Genomic DNA, 22574 nt, shown 5'->3' with positions numbered 1-22574 from the left:
CCTGTACAGTGATGGAACTGGAGTTATCTGCCTTATTTGCTGTAAGGTGGAATGATCCAAAGATGGGAACAGATATTCAAAAGGTCATTTATAAGGAAAGACTCACCAATATGGATTCCTTCACTGGGAAATACTGAGGCAATCTCCACCAGGGAGCAATCTCCAAGAGATGCTGCCTTAGTGGTAGTCATCCCTTAAATGAGGTCTAGAGGAGGTGGAGTCAAGCTCCACCCCTTCCGGGAGCACAGCTCAATTACTCTCACCTGTGCTCCCATAGCTGACCCCACACTTGCCTCAGATGATTAATCAGAGGTTCAGGCTGTGATTACCGATTTCCCATACATTTGCTTTCTCCTGAACAAAATTAGTAGGTTGTTTTTGAAAATAATGGCAAAATGAAATGGATGAGTGATCCAAATATTGAGAGGATAAAAATGATGGAAGGTAATGTGATAAAGAACCGATAAACAATGAAATAATATTACTTGACAGTGGAGTCTGAATAATAATAAAAAATATCGTGAGAAGTGTAGGATAGGAACCACACAAGAAGCATCTGACTCAAATTGATACCTCTCCCCTTGCAGACAAGTGACCTTGGTTTTAATGGAGCAAGCCTCCAAAATTTATTGATGATAATTCGCATCAAGTGGTGGAGGAGAGCTAGCCATTAGTGGACAGGAAAGACAGACAAGTAGTATCCAGCTAGATTATGACAGCTGCAATTGTGCAAAGCATTCAGTGTTTCTAAGAACCCAGCAAATGCATCTGTTTCCATGTCAGCATGATGTACTTTCCTGGTATCTAGCCCTCAATATTGTTTTCCATCTGCACTGCTGTAAGAGAATGAGAAACGGAAGATTTTAGTAATGCACTGAAACTTTTTTCTTGTCTTTTTGCCATCTGCCTAGCTGCTGGAGCAGGAACTATAACATGAATTACTGGTTGATCATTAGACTGCCCATTCTAATCGCCATTGGGGTGAGTATGGAGTGCACTCAGTACTACATCATGTACTACAAAGAGTGGATGTACATATGGCTATTGTGCATGTCCAAAGGCTAATAGCCTTTGAGGGCACTGACATTTTCATTCAGAAATGAGATTTTATGAAATCAAATTGGTTTCTGTTACTTGAATTCCTGATGAGTGTAACGTTTATTTCATGCTGTCTTCTTGTTTATTGGCAGTGCATGATAACTAGACTGCATGCCACATCAGTAGTTAACTCCTCTGTATGAGGAAAGCGGCAGCAGGTAGCACAGGAAGTCAGAATTCCAAACAATGGGCTCCAGAAGATCATCAGATTATGTGGCACTGTGGAGAACTGCTGTATTCTGAAGCCACAATGGTGGTAATCTCAGACCTCCAGGCAGTGCAAATAGTGGGGGAGTCAGCCCCCACACTTTGACTTCTCTCAATCTGCAGAGACATAAGTAAGCTCCTCTTCTTAACTTACTGAACTGCCTTCATTTTCAAAGGTGACTTGTGCTTTACGGACGATGCATTGTAGAGCTTAGCAAGAAGTTTAATGCTGTGGTAAATTTTTCAGCTGCAGAGTAGCGGGATGCCCAGGGATCTTGAAATGCATACACAACCCAATCTAATGCTTATGCATACATATTTCTTGATAACTGTATAAATTCTTTCATCTCTCCAGGTAAACTTCTTGATCTTTATCAGAGTTATATGCATCATCATCTCCAAGCTACAAGCTAATTTGATGTGCAAAACTGACATAAAATGCAGGTATGTTGTTTGATGGTCTGACACTTGTTACCTCTCAAAATAGAAGTAGACAAAGAGATACGTGGAAAGAAGTGAATTGACAAAGATGGTTAAAGATCACTGACCCTGAGTAAATGCATAGATTGTGTTGCATATTGCTGTGAATGCTTGGGCAGTCAGTGACCAGTGAAACCTCCTGATGAAGCCAGGACAAGTGTTGTACCTGCATTAGAGACAAGCAGAAGACTTGATCTCTGAGCTCATCAGTTTACACTCTTCCACAACACTGGAAGTAGGCAGGTACTCAAGTAATTTGAAAGAAAATGAGTGAGAGAAATAAGATCTTTAACTTCAGTGAAGATGGTGAAGGATTATTTTGAGAACTGCTGCTTGTTCTTATTGCCAGTTGTTATTAGGACAAACTTTCAATCTTGAATTTACTAGACATATATATGATGTTTCAAGAGGGATATCCACTGAAATGTTCAATTTTTATTTTGCAGTCATTGCCCTGTCTGTTTCTGTGTTACTCCTGTTACTTTATCACCTTGATAAGATTCATAGTTGCATTATTTATGTCTACATCTTAAACTACATTTCTGTATTTCAGTCTGAAAAATAGTATAGGAAGAACAAGTCTGCTACAGGATAAATCAATGAGTGTGGATCTACATGCTTTGCTAGCTGTTCAGCTATGGTTATTTGACTTTGCTAGACTTCTATAGTAGACACTGCATCTTATCAGAGTACAGAGTTGTCTTGATGTTACCTACCTCCAGTGCTTTGTGAAATCTTAGAAATCCTTATGCACAATTGAAGTTCAAAGCAGAGAAATGTGCCGCACACTTTGCTTTCACTCATACTGTACATATATGACTTTTTCTTGCCAGAGTAAAATTTTCAGGGTGTAGTGGGAGGCAGGCAGTTTCACTGGCTTGGAGGCATTTGAAAGTCTGACTGTAAAATTATGGTGCCAAGGAGAAAGCCCTTGCCCTCACAGCTTCTGTAATTAGAAGGAAGGTTTGATAGAACTGAACCTGAAATACATGTTCATTCATTTATTCATGTTGTATGTTCAAAAATCTGCTAATAAACAGAGAGACTTTGTCAAGAAAGAATTTAATCAACATTAGAGCCTTCTTTGCTCATGAAGACTAAGGTCTTGGTAGTCCTTCTTTTGGTTGGTAGGTACAGTCAAGTTGAGGCAGTCTTCATTACCCTGAAGAGTTCAACTCATTGGTAGGTCTACGATGATAACAAGACCAGAGGACAGAGATAACTGTATGAGAATATTTTTACCCCTTCTTTTCTGCTCAGAGATACTGGAAAAGACTTGGGTGGATGGAAGACAGAACTGCTACTGTGAAATTATAAATTTCTCTTAAACAAGACCAGTGTAAGTGCCCTAGAAAGTCACTAAGTTAGATATAAAGGAGAAGCCTTTTGCTTTCAGGCAAATTCTTCCATCTGCTCTATTGTGTTCCCCATTCAGCTGATGAACGGATAGTGCTCACTGTTCAGCACATTAACAAATCCCTTTTTCTTTGTAAGGAGTGGAGTTGTGAGGAGGCTTCCTTTTGCTGAGGTAAGGGATTTTCTTCAGGGGGATCTTAACTACCCAGGAAGCATTTTTATAGGACTTTTCGTAACTTTCTGTTTAAGATAGAGCTCTCCAAGTGTCCCATCTGGACTAATTAGCATTCATTAAACAGACTAGGGGATTGCTGTACATGAACTCAAACTCCTTTTCTTTACCCAGGCAGTGCCTCAAGAGTTGATTCAGCCAACCTCCTGCTTCTACCTCTGTCTAAGGGAGATGGTGGTGAAGCAAGTGAAGCCTCATGAGACTTGCTGGTTAGCTGCTCTTTTAAGCAAGTTCCCTCCCCGCCTCCAGTGCAGTGGCATGCCTCCATCCACTGAAAATCTGCATTTCTGCTTGACTATAAACTGTTTAATTTGAATGGTTCCTTAGATACAGTATCTCTTGGTCTTTGCACCAAGGACATTGGCGGGCTAGTGGATGGGTTGACAGGAGCACAATGATAGGAGCACAGTGCTTTGTGTGGAACGCCATCCAGCAGTATGGGATGGGCACTGACTGGGTATGAAGTAACTTTATGGAAGACCCAAGAATGCTGGAGGACAACTGGCAGAACATAATTCAGCAGTGGCATTGTAGCATTGTGGCATTGTAGGCTGTCTGCATTACATTTGTAAGAGCATAGCCAGAAGATCAAGGGAAGTGACAGACCCATTCCATTCAGCTCTTATAAAACAACTTCTGATGTCCAGGCTGGGACTCCGGTCAAGAAAGTCATTGTGTTCTGAGCCCCTGTGATCCATGGACCTTGCCTCAGTTGTTTCATCAATGTAACTCAGGGGATAGAGTAAGTGATGTAGAAGGAGTTGCTGAGAACTAGGTTTATTCAGCCTGGAGAACAGAAGGCTATGCAAGGATTTTATTGCGGTCTTCAGCTACCTAATGGTGATTATAGAGAAAGTGTAACTGGACTTCTTACAGAGGTACATGGTGAAAGTATAATCGGCACAAGTTATTTCAAGAGGAGTTCCATCTGTATGTCAGAGGTGGAAAAAAGACATAAGAAAATGAGTTGTCTGATGTAGGAAAAGGGTCCTATAGGGGCTGCACAGTATCTGACATGGAGATATTTAAAACTTGATGGGACACAGCCCTGAGCAAACCCACTGTGAACTGGAATTGAGCAAGGGACATCTGGAGATTCCTTCCAACTTGAATGTGATTCAGAATATCAGCTGAAAGCTGTGGAGCGCACAAGATATTCTAAGTACTGTCAGCCCTGCCGGTTAAGTGATTCTATACCCACCAAAATGTCCCATGACAGACTGTCAGAAGACACTGGGAGCGTTGACTGGTTCTGTGGCCCAGGATAGTACTATAAGCTCCTCTGTGAGGTTCAGGCACCTTCCATTATCCTGTTGAGTGTCTGAGCATGTATATTTATCAAAAGAGAGATGATGACTATTCTTGTGAGCGGTTCCCTGTAGTTGTAAACCTGACCACTGCTTTCCCTCCCACAAGCAGAAAATATTTCATATTGGTGTCTTTTTGGATTTTTTTTTGCTAGCTGTGTCTTTGAACTTGCCATTTAAATCACAGAGTCATCAGTCACTTTAAGACAGTTTAACTGCTTTTATGAAGTGTTATACAGTTAGTCAGTTACAGTGTTTTGAAGATTTAAGACCCCATGGAGGTAGGAAGGAACAAGTACTCCTCCATGTGCCAAGATATTTTTAAAAGATTCTAGTCATTGGTAGACTGTTTCTTTCAGGTTGGCAACAAGGTAACAAGGTAAGTTTTGATTATATTTCCCATTTACAAATGGGGACAAGTGTACATAGGGAAACACTTTGGGGTACACTAAAGCATGTGGTCTTCTCCTGAATTTGGAAGGCCTTCTAGGCAAAATACAGACAAGAGCTGAATAAGATACCATTGCTGACAGCAGGGGTGATGTGTAATGGAGTAGCACTTAAAGCCTGTTGAAACCTACTGTGGTTACTTTTGAGGTTGCTTTTCCTTTATTTATTTATTTTCCTTTTTTGTTCATGGTGTGTCAGAAGCAGAACAATGAGCTATTCAGTGGCACTGTTTCTTTCTTTGTGATCTTAGGCTGGCCAAGTCTACCTTGACATTGATCCCACTACTGGGAACCCATGAGGTCATCTTTGCCTTTATTACCGATGAACACGCCAGAGGGATGCTGCGCTTTGTGAAGCTTTTTACTGAGCTCTCCTTTGCTTCTTTCCAGGTAGCATTCATACCATGCAGATGTGGATATTTTGTAACTGCTGCTTGGTGCCCTGCTCACACACTCTTTCCTATTCATCGTATTTCTCAATTTAGCACTGGATGTTGCAGGTTTATGACAGTGATATAAGTCACTTTTAATAGTTATTTTAGATGTTGATGTCACTCTATTTTCAATAAGCCTTACATTTCCCACAGTAAACTGGTATTACCATCCATGTACTAATCTCTGCTTCCTGTGGGATTCCTCAAGGCAATAATGAAATTGTCTGTGATTTCCTGTAATTGTATAACAGTGTTGCTGAAAGCAAATTTTGTGCCTTCTCTTGCATTTTTGATACTCTTGAAAGCCTGTGCTGTGAGAAGTAGTTGTCTACAGCTGAAACTGCATGTGAGGCAAATGTAGATTTACTGTGATTTTTATTTATCTGTTGCCTTAGGTGAAGCCATTTTTAAAATAATCTCCTTGTCTAAGGGAATCATTATTCTTCTAGTTTACCTGCTCGCCCACTCATTCCTTGTTTATCAAGCACAGAGCTGTATTTAAGCTCACTGTGAACTGTTTATACTAAGTGTTTATGGCCAGAAGCCAGGTAAGGAAAAAGTAGAGGGAAAGACGTGTTAAGAAAATATGACAGAGGTTGAAGAACACAGTAGCTTATTTTTCCTAAGGTCTTGTGCTTTGAGACACAGTTTGATCATACTTTTCTGCCATCAGGGCTGTCAGAGACCACCCTTTGTCTCCATCTTTCATTCTTGTTTTTCTCTCACCATGGAACATGCCAGTGTGGAGCTCAGTCCTCTGCAGCTTTGCTTGGCAAAGCAGAACTGCTCACTCCTGTTCTGTTTTTTGTTGATTTCAGGGGCTGATGGTTGCAGTTCTCTACTGTTTCATCAATAATGAGGTAAGAGAGACACCAGGAATTGTTCCAATTTGCATTATCAGCAGACACTGTAGAAAAAGGAAATTGAAAATGGTTTTGCATTGCTAAATGGTCTTGAACTACTGAACGTCCTATTGAGGACTTTTTTTCTTGTTTTTAAATCTACTCTTTCTATAGACCGTCCTCTTTAAAGCTACATAGGATGACTTTTCAGACAGTTCTTCTTGGAAGGAATCCAGGCAGTGCACTTCAATAGTATTATTTGTAGGCATTAAATCTTACAGGTTTTCTTGTTTACGGTTGACTTGTTTTCATTGATTGAACTTTCTTTTTACTGAGAATGAAAGTTGCTCCTCTTAATCTATCCCAAAGTGTTTCTAATGTGCTTGCTTTGATTAACATTGAAGTAGAGCCCTTTTTATTCTACAGCTCTGAGCAACTCACTGGTGAGATTGTAGAGTACTTGTGGCTAATGTCTGTATGGTTTAGTTTAGTCTGGTTTCACTGCATCCCTGCTACTGAAAATACCATCACTGAACTTCAAGCAGTAGTGAGTTCTCCCAAAAGTTCTGAAGTTTAGGCTAATCTGAATACATGTACCATCATCTAGGGCTTCTGCTGAACTCCAGACCTGTTAGGGAAGAGAATTGTTCTGTTTCTGTACTGCAGAAACCTTTCATGTTACCTTCTAAGTGATCGTTATTATTTATTCACTCAGCAGCCAGGTTTGCAAGGGAAGCAAAAACACTACTGATTTGGCAGCACATTATTAAGTCTAATGCAAGTCAGTATGTTTTGCATTAGCACTAGATCTAGTTCTAAATATGACACAGTAATCCAAGATGATCTGTTGAGAGATAGGCCTCATTAAGGAATTGAAACCAATGGAAAAAATGTTCTTATTATGTCATAATGGCTAGGCTGGAGTTAACAAAAAAGCAGCAGGCATGCTGAATTAAGCCCTGCAGGAGACTGTTCACTTTTGTAGCTGTGGGTAAGATTATGCTTAAGTGAATGTGTTAATTGCACCACTTAGGAAAGCTAGAGGTGGGTAGCAGCAGGCTTTGCTCCAGCATTAACTGGAAAATACTTGTTTAAAATCCTTTGTACAGCTTTAAAGGTGTAAATCCTGAAATGAAGCACCATCTGCTGCTGTATCATTTATTTTGATTCACTTTGGCCCCTGCTCGCACATCCCTTGTGCAGCTGCAGCCAGGCCTTTAGTGAATAATATCCAATAGTTTCCTCCATGTAATACAAGGTTACATTCATTACACTCATTACAAACCCTGAAAAAAAGAGTTGCTTCTTTTGTGAGAACCTTCTGTGACATCTCATGTTGTTACAGCTCTTTTGCTTTTGTAATGTAACTCCCAGTGTCTAATCCTAATGTATTCAGTTTCATAGAAAACTGACAATCTAGATTGAATTATTTAACTTGTTCCAATGCTTATTAAAAGAAAGGAGAAGAATTTTGTCAAGCTCGTGTATCAACATACTTAAAATAAATCCACATAAAGAGTTTGAGTACATCAAGTCTTTTCAATTTATCTCTTTAACTCTTAGTTTTTAAACTGTTTTTCCTCTGACAGTGTTCCTGAAGCCTATCCTTGTATGAAGTATGGCCTATATTTTTTGTCTGTGACTCAGTGACTTCTTTTTCCTTAACCATACTTCTCAGTGTTTTTTGCAAGTGTGGGTGCAAGATCAAGGTCAGAAATAAAGACAGAAGTTATATTATTTCCTTTCATAGAATCTACTTATAGAAGAACATTAAAACACGTTTGTATTTCAGTCACATTTCACCTGAAATAATTCCTCTAGTATTGCTCTGAAGCAATTGCAGGGTCTCATCAGATAAGCTGTTATCACCAATTTTCTTTGAAAAAGAAAACATGATTCATTTTTCTGCAGTGTTGTCTTCTGTAAGAAATATTCTAACCAGAGAGATGCTGCCTTTTCCCATCAGAATTAGCTTAAGCTAATTCAGGCTGCTTTCTGTATAGTTTTCCTCCTCTTTTTTTGCCTCCCTCCTATCTCTGTGGAAATACACTTTGGTCTCTTGCACCTCAAAAGAATCTGTCCTAACTCCAGGATTCCTTGCTTTTTTTGTCATCATCGTTGCTGTTTTCATTACTGCTCAGTCTTCTTTTTCTCTTTTCATTTCTGTATTCTCTGTACAGACTTTGTCTATGAAAATTTTCTTCTTCCCCTTTTTCATGGGAATTTTTTTCTTGGCTCCCTTCTCCCCATACAGCCTATTTGTGAGGAATCTCATTCACACATGGAAGATTCTAGGCTAATTATTTTGCTGAAAGATCTGTAAATCGACTACTGTGCTCAAGATCTGCAAAATAAATCTTGAACTGTACTTTCAGTCATGTCTTCATAGCCATCTAGGCAAAAAAAGAAATGAATTCAGCACTGACCGCAGAGTTGCTCTTTACCCTTTTCCTTAACCTTTGGAGTGAAAACTAATGTTCTGTCATCCAGATCTATTCCTAAAACATCATCTCTGTTATGGTCTTTTGTTCAGTTCTTCCCAGTCACTTCATCTCAATCTTGCAGGCTATTTGTGTCAAAGCTCTAGAATACTGCCTGTCATGTCCAGCCAGACTGAAGATGTTTCATCCCTCTGCCTGATTCTAAATATCTGCTTCTATTGCTCATTGACTTATCCTGTCAGTAAGTACATGCATGTTCTCTTTCAGGATCTTTCTGTCAGTATCTAAACTGCTTATTCCCAATGCTACCTATCAAAACAGTGTTTCTCCATTCCCACAAAAGTTACCAATTACAGGAATGATAGTATGATCCATCCTTATTCTGCAGGCAGTGTGGTGCTTATATTTCACTGTTTAATTTTCTGTCTTTATCAAGTTATTCTTCCTTGTTCTTATATGGCAAAGTCTCTCTGACATGCTGTCTTCTCTCGTGTCTTTACATGGCTTTTGACACAGCAGCCACCCAAAATCATAGTAAAATACAGTATTTTATCTTAGCACCTTTCCTTGTTCCCCATTTGATTGTGATACCATAGGGACAGTCAGTAATGCAGAAATGCAGTTGGGCTCTCATATGCTTGTGTCAGGATGGAACTCAGTACAAGGGCTGTAAGCTCTGAGTTGACAAGAGTTGCTAGAGGTAACTAGTAAAGGAAGACAATTGGCTGTGAATACTTTGCTCCTTTTTTAGGGTTTCTTCCCAGGTTTAGTATTTGAAAATAAACAAGTAGAGAAGAAAGACAAAAAGTAGCTGGATCTTCTTCAGTGAATGAAGGCTTCAGCAGCTTGGACAGGATAACAGGCCTGGGCTGGAACTACCATTAACCTATTTAGTCTCTTGGTGGTCAGTACTTAAGAGGAAATAAAAAGGAACTCTCTAGAGAAGGCTTACTTGAGTAACCTACCACAGCGCACTTACTTCCAGGCAGCAGTACACACCCCAATGAATTCATCGCTGTAGTTGCTCTCCTGTCTTTTTCTAAATAGAGTAAAAAAGGTTCAATTTTATGTCCTCTTCCTTATGTGTTAAAAGCTAATAGAAGTTCTTACTTCAGTCAAGTGGCAAGAACTTTGCCCATGGAACAGATAGAACAGACTCAAAATTATGTTCTTGCTGGAGAAGGGTAAAAACCCCAAATTGCAACATGCTTTCAAAACCCTTGATAAACTCCCAAATGGATACAGCATTTACACAGTTTAACCCAGGACCTGTAGCTGGATATAAACACATACTACTACTTTTTTAAAAATTACAGTATCTGCAGAGAGATACATTGTTATCTAAAATGGGGAAAGAGTATCTTCTTTAACACGCTAGTTTGGTGATGTATCAATTCTAAATAAATACATTTTGTGTGGAATTAGAAAAGTAAATATTCCACAAGCAAAAATAAGCCAAGGAATAATACTGATTAAATGAAATCAGAAGCAGAACTTGAAGAATGCCCGTGCTGACAGTACTGAGCAGGAAGTCAATCTTTTCAGTCATTTAAAGGCTGATAAGGAAAATCAACTTAATAGTAGTGGGGCATGGAGTACATTTTGTATTGCAGATGAATACCAGTTAGAAAAAAATACTGAAAAATTCCTGGTGCGCTGTAGCATAAAAAAGCTTTCTTTATACAAGTGAAACTGAATACCATCATTGTTTTGATGAAATATCCTATGATGGACTAATGAAGTAAGTAGATAATTTGAAGCAATAATAATGGAGGTTCAGAGCATTGCCATCTTTCTTCAGTAGCATGGTATGTTTAGTAACCAGAATCGTTTAAAGATCTGATTACTTCTATATTCCTTTCTTTTGTTTTCTTGTTTTGCTTCTGTTAGGTTCAGATGGAATTTCGGAAAAGTTGGGAGCGCTGGAGATTGGAACATTTGTATGTCCAGAGAGACAGCAGCATGAAACCTCTGAAGTGTCCAGCCAACAGCATCAGTAGTGGAGGCACAGTAGGCAGTAGTGTTTACGCTGCCACTTGCCAGGCTACATTCAGCTAAGACTTCTGCAGGTGAACCTGACTGAGAACAATGAACTGTATAATACACCCGAAAACCCTTAAATACCCAAGCAAGTGGCTTAAGTGTGTCATCTCCAGCAAGAAACTTGAGTATATGCTGCTCATTGCCTGCAGGCTGTTGGACAAAGGTTTCTAGGGAAAGCAATCTGCTAACGTAATCAGCACATCAGAGCAAAAATTGATCGTGTCTAAAGTAAGTTAAAAGTTTCTTCCTATTTGCACACAGGGCCTCCAGGTGTCCAAAACTTAGCATAGCATTGATCCAGTCTGAAAGCACAGGGTCAATGGCTTATTATTGTTGTGTGGGTGAGCTGAGTGATCGACTGATTAAATTACAAGGAAAACGAATATGATTATTCACAAAAAACACATGTTGACTTTTATGAGGATAGGGTAAGGCACTATCACATTTTAGAAGAAACTTGGTGGGAGGCAGCATGGGCTTTAGGAAAGAATCAGTTTTGAAGAAAGTTTCCCAAATCTAAAGTTCAGAATATATATTTACCTGTTAACCAGAAAGGTGAAGAACAGCATCTTGAAGGACTGTAACCACAGCAGCTAGCATGGTGTACATTCCTGACTGTTCTTTTTAGGCTTTGCTTGAGAGAAACAAACCAAAACTACTATCTATTAGGGAACCTATTCTGATATTGATAGGTTTGTGGCATCTCTATTGACAGCAGTGGAAATAACCACTGAATGCCCTTCCGCTTTTACATGGTACTCTGCCTCTCCAATTGACCGATAGGTATGAACAAAGACAGGATAATGACTTTTGCTTCAGAACATTTTCCTTCAAAGCTGTACTCCACTTTCTGTGGGTGCAAAGACAAAGAAGTCAATGTGAAGTTAAAATTGGTCTTACCAGACTTCACTGACTTGGAAGAGATTCGGTATTTCACAGTGTAGGCTCAATTTTGTCTCTTCTCTAACCTTGTACGTTTTCTCCAGGCACCTGAGATACCCACAATGTGTTCTACTCAGGGTACTGGAAGGCTGAACTGTCAGCATGGCAGACAGCTCCCAGCTGCTGCCCATTGCCTGGGTTGTCCATCTGCTCCAGAGCCTGCCCTCAGCTGGGTTCAAAAAATACCCCGCACCCCCGCATCCTCAACTCAACGGGCTTTTGTTTGTTAAAAACTGCAAGGGCTCTTGTAGAGAATGCATCTACGCTGCTAAATATGTTACCCTTGCTGATGTTTACAAGAGTTGCTGGGGAAAACAAAACAAGGCACTTTTACAAGCAGACCTAGGTCCACTGCATCACTTAATAGCAAGCATTATATATCTTATCTCAGATATTCACCCTCTCTTTACAGCTGAGACAAGATGCTGAAGTCTAGGTCTGAGAACATTTCTGTCCATAGACTTCTTGTAATAAGTGTGGCTTCCATAGCCTAGCAGGTATACTACTCAGCAGAGATATTTCCAAGTCCCTCTTTGCACTTGAATCCACATCCCTTATTGCCAAGAAAAGGGACTGGATCTAATTCAGCATCTTTCCTGCCTGAAGCTAGATTGCTTTGCATGGAATAATTTAATCATTGTATTAGAATTCAAATTGCCAACAGGTTGGATTAATTTTGTAATCAGCAGATGAGAATTAAATTAGAAAAGATGGGTTACCTTCTTCTGCTCTAATGCTTATAATTGAGCTCCAGGGAAAAGTCAAGACATTTGTAGAAATCCACCACTGTTCTCAGGCAGGCTTATGTATGCCTAGCGCACAGGCTTCTACACAGGCCATTCCCAGGCTGTGCCTTTATAACATTGGTTGCAGAGCTGACCTTGGAATGAAGCACCTTGGGCTTATAATACCGAATAATTTAATACCTAGTTTTTACATTGCAACACCTTTGCTACAGTATCTGACTACTACATATGCACATTAGTCACTGTTCTGAAATATAATTAATTAGCTTCTTGTATGTAGAGTATACATCATTTTTCCACTTAGCACCTACATTTATGTGCTTTGTATAGGAAAAGTAGCAACGTAAGAATCACCGGTATGTGAAGAGCTACCAGGTACAGGTGAAACCTTTATCTACATGATAACACACGCTGGAATAATTTCATTCATTAACATTCAAGATGGGTGCTAATTTTCCAGGGCCCTGCTTGATTGTTTTCAAATCCAGAAAAAAAAGTTTCTGCCGCTTGTGCAGCTGTTAGCAAAATTTGTTCTGCTACGGCAATAGGAAGCTGTAGATACGCCGTAACACACTGCTGCACTGGAAAAAATCTATGTAATGCAGGACAGACATAGGAATAGACAGCGGAGTCTTTATGTGTGTGCTAAGAAAGCTGTACTTAGTTGCTGTCACAAAGTTTCCTTCTACAGTTTGATGTGCTTTTAAGCCCTGAGGCTCTTTTTGGCCTTCCCACTCACTGAAGAACTGAGGGCTTTAGCCCATAGGAATATCTGCAGCAGCAGTTGTCAAATTTACCTTTTTAAGTGCCGGCTTGTTAGAAGACAAGTGAAGAAAAATCCAAAAGCCTGATGATCTCAGACAAACAGCTTTGGTGTGTTTTTCTTCCTCTCCAATTAAGCTTCCACTGCTTTATATTCTTTAAGAACTGGTAAAACTAAGCGGGGGGAATTGCCGTCAAAGCAGAACTACAGTAGTACCACACTCTGAGAAATACTTTAAGGCCTACAAAATGATTTCTACATAATGCCTCATATCCACTTCAGTAAAATCTTTTACAAGCCCACGTTGTTATTCTTGCCATCTCTATTTCAGAATTTATACTGTGCATTTCTTTGAGTAGCACGAAAGAAGTAAAGCAACAGAAAGCACTGGAACAGATGAACCACATGAACTTTTATTTCTTGTGCCTTTCAGCTTCATTCTCATTTAGTGTAGTAATTTGTTTCACAAGGTATTAATAGGATAGTCTACAAAATTCACCCTGGTATTCTGTAACTAGAGTTTAAAGCAAGTTAAGCCTTTATTTCCATTATTGCTGCTATAAAGTTTTAACATTTCATGGATGTTACCTTAATATTTATTTGCATGTCTCTCCTTGTTTTAAAAACACCCATGGGATCTGTGAAAGGTGTCAAATTATCAGCTCGCCATCAACATGTTTATTTTATTCCTTGTGAATAAAGCTTCAACTCGCTCACAAAACGCTCTCAATTACTGGTCTACTTACCTTTTCCTAAATTATCACCTGTTTGTTACTCCATCATTAGCAGAATGCTTCCTAAGATTGTTGAGACTCTTAATTCACAGTTCTTCCATGGAAGTCCAGACTTCTATTCCATCTCTGTGCCCAATACAAAGCGTGCTCTGAACCTGCAGAGGCTTCATTTATCAGAAACAAAATGGAGCACGTTATCCATATGGAGTTAGGTGACATCATTAAAAAGAACAGCGAGAACTCAGCTGGTTTGTACATCTCAGCCAGAAGATGGTGAAAGATATATAAGCGAGAAAATTATGCAGCTGACTTTATGTAATATCTAGAATTTATACAACAGAGCAGTACTAGAAGCTGACAGTGCTGCAACGAGATACTGAAAGATGCTTAGCAGCGTTACAATGTATTACTTGTTCCCTAACCTATTATTCTTTCCAGTCCAACTGACACTTCCATTTGTTCATCCAACAGACGACAGAACCTGTGGTAACCGTAAATCACTGCTAAAACAGTAAATGAAATGGGAAAGATCAAGTTGTCATTTCTGTTCTCAACAAAACAGGTGTAAACTCAACTAACTGCTCTTCACTAAAGCTTAATATCAGTGGCTTGTTTTCATGCAATCATTTATGTATTAGCAACACTGATAGATCATTACAAAAACCCCAAAGTGGCTCATAAAGAAAAGAGCACCTGGCAGCACATGGGTTGATGGTGAGAAGCATCGCCAGGTGTGTGATGGTAAAAAAGGACCAAGTCCAGCAACAGGCAAATACTCTTTCACCTAAGAGCTTCTTGCCATTCTGTATTTGCAGTATTTAACCAAAATGATGGTTAAAACCACAGGTGTCACCTGTCAGGAGCCGTAACAGATATTTTCGCCTTACGCAGCAGATAGTAAATGTAACATGAAGCAGTCAGGAAACCTGCACCAATATTTGACGTATTGGATGAAACAGGAGCGTGATCAGAAGCAGCAGCTGGCTTCAGTTGTACAGATACTGCCTCCTGCCTTGTCCTGGATCTAGACATAGCCGGGCGGGAGAGCGGCGGGGCACTCTATGACAGGTGTAGTCCAACACCGGCCTCCTGCGGTAAGCAGAAAGTCACCGACAAGCTCACGGCGCTTTGTTACGGCTTTATTCGGGAGAGGTGAAGCGCAGGGCACGGCCGCGCCCCCTTCCTGCCCATCCCGGCCCCATCTCCGCTACCTCCCGGCGGCGGGCCGGTAATGCAGCTCCCGCTCCAGCTGCTCGGCCGTCAGCGTCCCGGCGATGGCGGTGCAGCCGGGGTTGAACACGGAGTAAGCGCTCAGCTCGCCTTGTCGCCGCTCGGCGGGGCCGCGTGTGCCGGCGTACATCCAGTAGAGGAGGGAGAGGACGAAGTAGGGCAGTCCCAGGTCCAGCTCGGCGAACAGCGCCAGCAGCACGGCCCACAGCAGCACCTTCAGCAGCAGCGGCCGCGCCCACACCGGCACCGGAGCCCCGCCGGGACGGGCCTGTGGAGGGAGCAGCGAGACGCACCTTCAGACATCGGCCCCGCCGCCATCGCAGCGCGGCCCCGACCCGCCCCGCACGGCGCTCACCTGCCCGCCGCCATCCGCGCTGTCAGCGGGCTGCGGAGCCGCGGCCTTTCCCGGCTGCTCCGAAGGGTGCACGGGAACGACGGCAGCGCTGCCGCGGGAGGCCCGGAACTGGGCCAAGCGCCGCTCCACGGCGGACATGGCCGGGCCGCGCCTGCGCGAGGGCGGGGAAAGGGCCGCACCGCCCTTGTGATGCCGCGTCGGGCGGGGCGGTGTGTGGCCGCACCCCAGGGACGTGGGTGTAGCGAAGGGCGCCGCCCTGCGGGACGGAGGGGGGGTGGTATCACAGGCTGGGGGTTCCACGGGCTGCGAAAGCTGAATCTCAGAGGAGCCTAAAGGACAGCACTAGTCCATGCATTAAGGGATGACATGGCGGGTGCTCTGTATGAATATGGGTGCTCAGTGCAGGCCCCATTCATTTATTGCTGCTGCTCTTGGGGCTGAGAAGCACAGGGCCATGCTGGCCTCTCCTGTCTCCCTTCTGGTGATGGAGAAACAAATCACTGCCATGCAGGCAGGGCCCCACTGCGGCAGCCCTCAGGCCTTGCTGAGGGCAATGAGGTGATGCATCAAGGCCACTCCGTCCCACCCTCTCTTTAACCAAAAAATTAAACTCAGGTAAAGCCACTCTGTCACACCGTCTTTCAGCTGTCACTACAGCAGAGAGATAGAAATTTATTTACAGGAGCTGGCTCTTAGCCTCTGGAGTAAAGTATTTATCACTCTCTAGCGATAATAGTTATCAGTGAGACATCATTTTGTCCTGCAGTGCTGTTTCCAGTCACTTATTGCTTTCTCAGAAGTGACCTTTAGGGCTGAATATCTCATGCGTGTGTCAGCCTAGAAGTAAATATGAGAAGCCTAATAAAAAACAATTTGGGTGTTCTTAAGTTATCTTAATGTGGAAAAAAACTGTGGTTTTTTGCCAGCTAAATAATTTTTCAAATGCCTATTTTGTGCTTGGTTACAAAATAACTTTCTTTCAACCTTCAGACTTTGCAAAAAGTGCCACAGTGAATGACATTCTTCTCATTACTTGTGGAAATTTGATTTTGAAATCACAGTCCAAAATGTTTTAAGATATCCTGCACAGGACGTTATTTGACTTCATTTTCTTCCCCCCTCTTGCAGTTCTGTTTATGAAAGCAATTTCTCAAAGATGTGATGGGTACTTCCAGTATTTATCTCCTATATGTGTCCATAGTCAGGCTGATTCTTACGGCTGACTTTAACGCCATCTTTGCCAGTGATTCACATGCTATCAAATTTTATTCAGAATGCACTGGGTTTAATATGTATTAGCTATTTGATTGCACGCTAGCAGTTTTATAGCTGGGTTGGGCTGCGTATATTGCAGTGTGTTAGGAAACACATCAATGAATAACATGAATCATGCCTCTGAAGTCTGAGTGCACTAGGGTAACCTCATCTGTAAATTAATGCTACACTGCAGAGAAATACCTAAACTAATTTTATATATAAGAACTTTAATGGCGTCAGTATATCCTGTTTTTAAATGAACTGCTTCACTGAATAGATACTTAGGAGGGGGGGGTTCATTTGTTTGCTTAACAAACCATCTGGGCGCTTTGCTCCTGACTTACAAGTGTCCTCAACACAATAATCCCTATCTTTGCAGCCTCAGACAGTGGTTGGAAGTGCAGGAGAGTGCACTGTGAATTAGAGGAATGTTTCTTTGGGACTCTTTGAGTGGCTTAGTGCCTTCCTCACTCTGTATGAGAAAAATAAGTAAAATAAATTACACAGGATACTACAAGACAAGCCTTGCTCCAGTGAGCTGCAGCTGAGTAAATGATTAATCTCAATTGTCAGGTGCTATTGGCAGTTCTCTACCGCTTTGTTCTTGATAACTGAAATTCTAATACTGCCCACCACCTTCTAGGAAGCAGCATTAAGATCATTTCAAGAACTTGCCATTATTTTGGCTTGGTTTTATGCTACACTCCAACTGTTCTATCTATCATACAAAGAAGCCCACATGCATATTTATCTCTGTCAGAAAGAAAACTTGTTATTCTCATTAATTTCTGCTTCAGCAATTCTGCCTTTTCCTTCGCACCAGACATCAACTCTTCATTATGTTTTAATATTTATGACACAAAAGTATGTTTGCCAATCCAGCATTTTCCTCTCAGCCAGTTATCACAGGCTTAAGGGGCCACATTTTCAGTAGCTGGGAACTTCCAAACCATTAGCAACCTTGGACATGGCTCGCAGTCAGCAGAACAGAAGGAGATGAAGTGGCTGATGAAATAATTGGCAAAACTAGAGAACAACCAAAACAATGTCCAAAGTACAGCTGATCTTCTCCTTCAGAAAGTAAAAGAACTGAGAACTAATCGGGGGAGGTATTATGTATGACAGGTGTCCTTAGAACTCTATAGCAAAACAGCCACACAACTGAGTTAAACTAAATGCTTGATAGCAGCATTAGGATCCCATGGCACCCTGTGCATTTCTAGCATCAGCAGCCTACCATCAGCACATCTTGGCATCAGCAACCTGTCTATTCAACTGCACAAGCTCATAGCCCTTGCCTAATGTTTTGAAGTGTTTCTTACTTCCTACAGCTGCAGATATCTCTGTGTCAAGTTCGTGCACGCCTGCTTCTTCACATATATCAACAGTAATCAAGTCACATTAACTCTCTTGATGGATTAATCTAATTCACTGACAGAAGCTTTCTCCTTCATGCAGTAAGCATCCCCACACACACACCGACTTGCTAAGTGCTATAAATGCAGGCAGAAGGGCAGCCTATTATTAACATAACGACCTAACTTAATTAGTTCAATGGAGCTGAGGGAGCATTAGCTTTAGTTGTTGAGGTCGTAGGGAACATGTATCAAATAGATTGGAGTGCACAGATTCATGCTTGTCTAATTCCGTACAGAGCTTTCTGCATATCCATTTACTAATCAGTACTAAAGTACAGAAGAGAGATGCTTCCTTTGTAAAAAAATAGTTGCTAATTTTGCTTCCTAAAATAGCAGCATGAAGGTACTTTGCATTTAGATTTAAAGGAAATATTTTGTCTGTCTTTTTATTGAAGCAATTTAGGTTCCCAATTGTAGATTTTCACATCTGTGTGATTTCGAGATGTGTGCGTCTGTGTATTCAGCAGTGTATGCTAAAAAGAGCTGAGATATCAGCCCTTGCAATGCCATTTTGTATAGCAAAATGCTCTGCATTGAAAAACATTCAAGTGTGAGCAAAGCAGAATTATTGTTTCCATCCCAACTATCTGAAATGTTCCTTAGGATTTCACAAGGAAATACTCAGTGCAAGACAAGACGAAGGAGGGAGACATCATAGCAGACCAATTCCTCAATGGGAAATCCTCAGCATTCCTCCAGTTACCAATGGATAGCTGTGCAGTGGTCCCAGGGAATCATAACGAACACATTGAACTGTCTCCACTGATCAATGATCAAGGCATAAAGTGCCAGTTGGAAAGCCAAGCAAGGTGGTCTAAGTGAACATGCAGACAGGAGGGAAGGATAAGGGAATGCCTGTGGGAACAGCAGAGGCAAGAGTGAGACACTGCAGTGGGTCTTAGAGAAATGGAGACACCAAACCAGACCCTGAGCTGTCCTGAATTGATGAGGCCCTGTAAAGTGCCATCTCACCTCTACCAAAGTCAGTGGGAACTTTGCCAGGATTGCACGGGGATATGAATTAAATCTCACGACAGAAGCAACTAAGTTCATACCTCACTGTCTGCTTGGTGAGACTTGCCGGCGTCACACAAACTTGTTTCATGTTATTTCCCTAAAAAAGAATAAAAAAACCTAACTTGCCAGTTGCAACTTCTGCTTTTACTGTGACAGATGCAGTCAATTTGCTCTGTTGTATTTCAGGTATTCCTCACAAATCTTGTGTCTCATACACAGGATTTTAATAAGTGGCATGTATCTGTGATGGGGCAGCCCTGGATCTATGTATGTAGTAGGGGACAAAAAGCAGGAGATAATTCACAAGGTGTATTCAGGTGATAAATTCACGAAGGATAAACACTTACAGCTTAACAAGGCTGTCATTTGTGTTTCTAGAGAAAAGGTATATTTAACCAGACAAGCCCCATGTTGTTTACATTTTACTTCTGTGAAAACAAGGTACTTGTTGCAGGGCCTTCACGTTTAGATGATTTCTGGCCTTACATTGCAAATTAACATGTATTTTCTTTCTCCCTTGTTGGTCCCTAACTCTCTTTTAGAGAAGTTCCACTACATTTCAGAATTCATGTTTTTCAAGATACTTGAGGGTAAGTAACTACACAGCGGGTAAGAGAGCAATGGGTTCAGTGAGGATGCCATAAACTGATGAGAAATGATAGCTCCCTCTGCTGTCATTTGATATGATTACTCTGAAGATTTCTGCATTAAACTCAGTTTTACATCACCTGCAGAAAAGCAGACAGAATATATGGATCATTATTTTTTGGTCATGTTAGAAAAACTGCAGCTGCCTTGTGATTTATTTCCCTTTTACTGTTTTCTAAGTGACTGAAATATTTCACAGTCAAGATTAGTCTATCATTTGGGATCTAAATAGAGCTGAAGATTTAAATCCATGTCATCTGCTCGTGTGAGATAAGATTCACCTTTCAAAACATACCGGTTTGTTCAATAAGTGTGGTTTTTATCACATGCACACTGAATTTCAACATGTATTTTGTAAAACCTAACTTCTGCTTGTCAAAGCCAAGAGTTAGACAGCTTTAATCTGCACTAATTCATACAGCTAGCACTGGAAATCTGCACAATGCAGTTTAGATTACACCTCTTTCCTGTTACTGAGGCATCCAGTTCTAAGTCTGATCTTCCAAAGACATATTTGTGGGTTGACTGCAGAAGCCTGAAAGGATTTAACTCCAGGATTAGGAACTGAAATACAGTTTACATTCGGTGATCACTCTGTCTCTCTCATTCCTGTTTTCTTTCTGGGTGGACATTTGTGATTCTTAATGCTTTACTTCACTTACATTTTTGGAGTACACGTCTAATCTAAGAAGAAAATATTCTCCCTGGTTTGCAGGTGGCAATGTTTTTAGGCCAGAGGCCACCTATCACAACAGGTAATAGAAGGTTCTGGACTTGACTTACACCTTTGTAACCTTCAGACATATTGCTACCGTGCCTTGTTATTGCTGATGTGATGCGTCCCTTATGACATGATCCAGGATATTTAGTAAAGGCTCCTCTGCTCTCTTGATGAAACTCATTGCAGGGTCAAGACAACTGTGGCCTTTCCTTTAGCATCGGAGATATTATGTGATCTCAGGTAGTTTAACATCTTGCAGCACCTCAAAGCAGGCAAGCATCAGTCATCTGGGAACAGGAAAAGAAAGACTTGTAGCATTGCAGCAGGCTGGATCCACGATAAGCAGCTGTATTATGACACCTGTCTATCACCACTAGATGGTAGCAAAAAGGCATTATTGAGACATTAAGGTTTCTTGTGTTCCTCTCTCCAATCTGGTACCCTTCACCAGTTCACCAAAGTATCTGTAAAGCAGACATGCAGGCATGGGGCTGGTGAAAGGTAGGCAGAGGGGTGTCTGAAGATCTTCAGTTATTCAGACCCTGGACTAGGTGCATACTAATAACGATCTGCTTCTCAAGCTTTAGGAAGGCAAGTTTTAGCAAACATTTTTGGTTTTTTAGAACTACAAAATAGGGAGCAGGACAATTTTAGGGACTTTCTCATTGAGAGCATCCCCAGAACTTGCAGAGAAATGCTCTAGTGCCGTGTTCCTCCAGCAGTGCTGTCCAACAAACAGATTGTCAAGTATGTAAAGGTTTCTGTCTTCAGCTCATTTCTTTTCTTACATATAGTAAGGTTATACCTGGAGAAAACCAAAGATGGTAGCAAAGTAAAAGCAATTCATGGTGCTCTGACTGCACCATTACTTCACTTTAAAAATACCAACAATAAATTAACTATCTGCTGGAAAGAAGATACAGGCAAAAGCTTAAAGATCCAAATACTGACCTCTTTCTGCTGTATCTATAATATTAATAGTCTTAGAGCTTAGTAAGGAAAAAAAACTAAAGGACTAAAAGTCTGATTCTATAGAAGTTTTTTTTCCATATGGGGACAAACTCAGTATTTTTGAATTAGGAGTGTTCTATGTTGATTATTTGGTGGGGGAAAAAAAATAGGACAAAATAAAAATAAAACAAAAAAAAATTGCCTTGAACCAATTAGGAGACTTATACTGGGGGAGGGGGGGGCTCTTGACTTCAGTAGGCAGATTTACCAGAGACTGATCTCTACATCAGTGCTACTGGGTCACATCATTGCACACTGTGAAGCAGTATGTCTGTCTCTATCCAGCCTTTGCTCTGGTCTCTCTCAGCCTACAGATCTGAATTAGCAGGCTACTGGAAAATCTTCTGTTGAAACATTCCTTCAAGAAATTTGGATTACAAAAAAAGTATCTTTTATTTGGAAAATTGCTCCAGGAACTCCTGACCATCTTTGTTCAGTGGAGCAGGAAGGTCGTGATTTCAGAGTAGAAAAGGCAAAGCTCAGCAAGTTGCTTGACCTCCTCTTGTGCATGTACAACATGCCAGCTACTGATGGAACCCAGTAGAAAGCGTGGCAGAATGGCTGTGCTGTCGTTTGGTTCCAACCAAGTAGCTCTGGGAAGGGTGCAATTTATGTATTTTCTTTCCTTTCTAGATCCTCCATGTTTAATGCTTGCCAAACAGCAACTGAGTTGAGTTCTTATTGCTCCAGAACAGAAAAGCAAAGAGGGGAAAACAAACAAAGAAAATAAAACCAGTAACTCTTCATTAAAGTGAATTGTTTCAAGAGTAAAAATTCAGAAGATGTCCTAAAACAAACAGGACCAACTGCATTAGATCTTCATTGTGGTATTACTGCAGGGTT

General features: G+C 41.1%; 2 protein-coding genes across 2 annotated transcripts in view; one reads left to right on the top strand and one right to left on the bottom strand.

The window, feature by feature from the left end:
- The window catches only part of GLP1R (glucagon like peptide 1 receptor), an 82214-nt gene extending 67487 nt beyond the window's left edge, over nt 1–14727 (top strand). Inside the window, exons 9-13 of the mRNA XM_015857807.2 lie at nt 912–981; nt 1661–1749; nt 5381–5519; nt 6382–6423; nt 10737–14727. Coding sequence (XP_015713293.1) covers nt 912–981; nt 1661–1749; nt 5381–5519; nt 6382–6423; nt 10737–10904 — 508 coding nt within the window. The 3' untranslated portion in view covers nt 10905–14727. The remainder of the gene's footprint in view (nt 1–911; nt 982–1660; nt 1750–5380; nt 5520–6381; nt 6424–10736) is intronic.
- On the bottom strand, nt 13738–15881 carry SAYSD1 (SAYSVFN motif domain containing 1). Its single transcript, XM_015857808.2, has 2 exons — nt 15660–15881; nt 13738–15572 (listed from the first exon to the last, which is right to left on the bottom strand). The coding sequence occupies exons 1-2, from the start codon at nt 15795–15797 to the stop codon at nt 15282–15284; spliced, it is 429 nt and encodes a 142-aa protein (XP_015713294.1). The 5' UTR covers nt 15798–15881; the 3' UTR covers nt 13738–15281.
- Between the last annotated feature and the right edge of the window lie 6693 nt (nt 15882–22574).

The sequence above is a fragment of the Coturnix japonica genome, chromosome 3, assembly GCF_001577835.2.
Source record: "Coturnix japonica isolate 7356 chromosome 3, Coturnix japonica 2.1, whole genome shotgun sequence".
Taxonomy (NCBI): Eukaryota; Metazoa; Chordata; class Aves; order Galliformes; family Phasianidae; genus Coturnix; species Coturnix japonica.
Note: the sequence above shows the minus strand (reverse complement) of the source record. Positions and strands in the feature narration are given on the sequence as shown.

Excerpts from the sequence above, each read along its gene's own strand:
- SAYSD1 (XM_015857808.2), bottom strand. The coding sequence starts at position 15,797 with ATGTCCGCCGTGGAGCGGCGCTTGGCCCAGTTCCGGGCCTCCCGCGGC. Across the intron at positions 15,573-15,659 it reads GCGCGGATGGCGGCGGGCAG|GCCCGTCCCGGCGGGGCTCC; the intron begins GTGAGCGCCGTG and ends CTCCCTCCACAG.